Genomic DNA, 2,202 nt, shown 5'->3' with positions numbered 1-2,202 from the left:
CCTGGATTCCATTGTCCCTTCCCTCAATGCCTGAGCTATTATTTGTTTTCCTCAGCCCTCTGTTCCTGTGTCATAGCACCCATCACTATGATCAGTGACATGTACTTTCAGGCCACTGGCCTATCCTTCATTTTCCTCACTGGACTTTCCAAGTCTCATGGAAGTAGGGAGTATATTTTTTATTCAGGGTAAGGATATTTTTTGGACAAAACAACCCAAATTTGCCTGTATGTGCGTGTATGTGTTTTACATGAAAACAGCACTTCAGATCGCAAGTTTCCTGTTGCCAGTGCATATGGAGAGCCCTATTTGGATGGGAGTCAGTGATGGAAATATGATTGTCTTTGAGAGTGGGCCATACCTGTTTCTCTTCACCATCAATGGCCTCCTGCTGCAACAATTTGATGACCACGAGCTGACCATCTGTAACTTATGGGTGGTACGTATGATCTTTCTCCTCCACCTGCTCATTGCTCTGACTTTGACTCTGAGCCACTCACTCCTGGCTATCCTTTGAAGGATTCTCTCCATGTCCTCACCACATCCATGGATAACTATCTGCACATGTACATGTGGGAAGAGGAAGGTCGTTATCCATACCTCAAGAGCTGTTTTCACCTGGAGCACATAAAGAATGATTACACACCAAGCTGGTAAGCCCTGCTTTGTGACTTCAACTTTTCCTAAAGATTTTAAATTTTCACATTAAAAAAAAAAACTTAATGAAGGGATAATAGGATTCTAAAAGGTTGTTGGAAGATATATACGAATAAACTTATACCCAAAAAGAGAATTGCTAATTCTTGGAGTATGTCCACAGCCCTTGCAATACTTTTCCTTCATATAAGGTGTCCCATACTGCATAGCTTTGTCTTTTTCCATTTGAATATTTTTTTACAAAGCAGGGACATTTTCTATCTTTCCCAAATAGAATACAGTTATCCAACACACAAATTGAGTTTTGACAAAAATATAAAGTCCTGTAATCAAGCCACAGAATATGTCTATCACACCCAAATTTTCCTCATGCTCCATTTTAGTCTGTCCCTCCTTCCATCTCAGCACCAGACAACTACTTGTCTTCTTTCTGTCTCTAAATTTATAAATTAGTTTGTATTTTCTAACATTTTATGTAAATTGAATTATATTGTAGACATGCCTTTGTGTCTGGCTTCTTTCAATGAGCATGGTGTTTTTGAGATTCACCCATGTTGAGCGTATCAGTAATTCACTCCTTTTTTCTTTGCTGAGTAGTGTCCCCTCATATAGATGTACCACAGTTCATCACTTCATCACCAGTTGTGAGACATTTATATTGTTTCTAGTTTGGAATGATTATGAGTAAAACTGCTATAAACATTTGTGATCAGGTTTTTGTGCATCTACCTGAAAGTGGAACTGTTGGCTCATATGGTATGTTTGACTTTATAAGCAACTGGAAAACTCTTTCCTAAGAAGCTGTACATTTTTGCATTCCCACCAGCAATGTTTGCAAGTTCCAATGGCTCCTCTTGGTATAGTTTGGTTTTTGTTTTGTTTTATTTTTTTACATTCTAGTAAGTATGTACTGATATCTCATTATAGTTGTATTGTGTATTTTCCCAATGATGTTCAGCAACTTTTCATTTGCTTATTTGCCATCCAGATATCTTCTTTGGTGGAGCATTTGTTTAAACCTTTTGGCCATTTTTTAATTGGGTTGTTTCTTTTCTTGAGTTTTAATAGTTCTTTATATATTTGGAATATAAGTCTTTTATCAAATAAGGGTTTGCAAATATTTTCTCCCACTCTGTGTTTTGTCTTTCTACTCTTATCAATAGTGTCTTTCAAAAAGCAGATGTTCTAAATTTTGATGAAGTCTAATTCTTTTTGTAAAATGATTGGGCTCTGGGTGGTCTGTCTAAGAAATCTTTGCCTAACCAAAAGTCACAAAGATTTTCTCCTATGTTTTCCTCTAAAAATTTTATAGTTTTAGGTTTTATGTTTAGGTCTGTGATCCATTTTGAATTAAATCTTATATAGGACAAGTTAAAGATCTAGGTTTATTTCTCTTTTGTATATGGATATTCAATTATCCATCACTATTTGTTGGAAAAAAAAACCTATTCTTTCTCCATTGAATTGCCTCTACACCTTTGTCAAAAATTGACCTTATATGTATGGGTTAATTTCAAGACTTTCTCTTTTGTTCCAATGATCTAT

At 35.8% G+C, this 2,202-nt stretch overlaps 1 protein-coding gene across 1 annotated transcript in view; it reads left to right on the top strand.

The window, feature by feature from the left end:
* FBXW12 (F-box and WD repeat domain containing 12) overlaps positions 1 to 2,202 on the top strand; it is a 16,202-nt gene that overhangs the window by 10,180 nt on the left and 3,820 nt on the right. The window contains exons 4-5 of the mRNA XM_019630904.1: positions 261 to 439; positions 520 to 653. Of these exons, the coding sequence (XP_019486449.1) occupies positions 261 to 439; positions 520 to 653 (313 nt within the window). The remainder of the gene's footprint in view (positions 1 to 260; positions 440 to 519; positions 654 to 2,202) is intronic.

This window comes from Hipposideros armiger, unplaced genomic scaffold (assembly GCF_001890085.2).
Source record: "Hipposideros armiger isolate ML-2016 unplaced genomic scaffold, ASM189008v1 scaffold_18, whole genome shotgun sequence".
In the NCBI taxonomy this organism is placed as follows: Eukaryota; Metazoa; Chordata; class Mammalia; order Chiroptera; family Hipposideridae; genus Hipposideros; species Hipposideros armiger.
The sequence above is the reverse complement of the archived record's forward strand: the minus strand, read 5'-3'. Positions and strand labels throughout refer to the sequence as shown.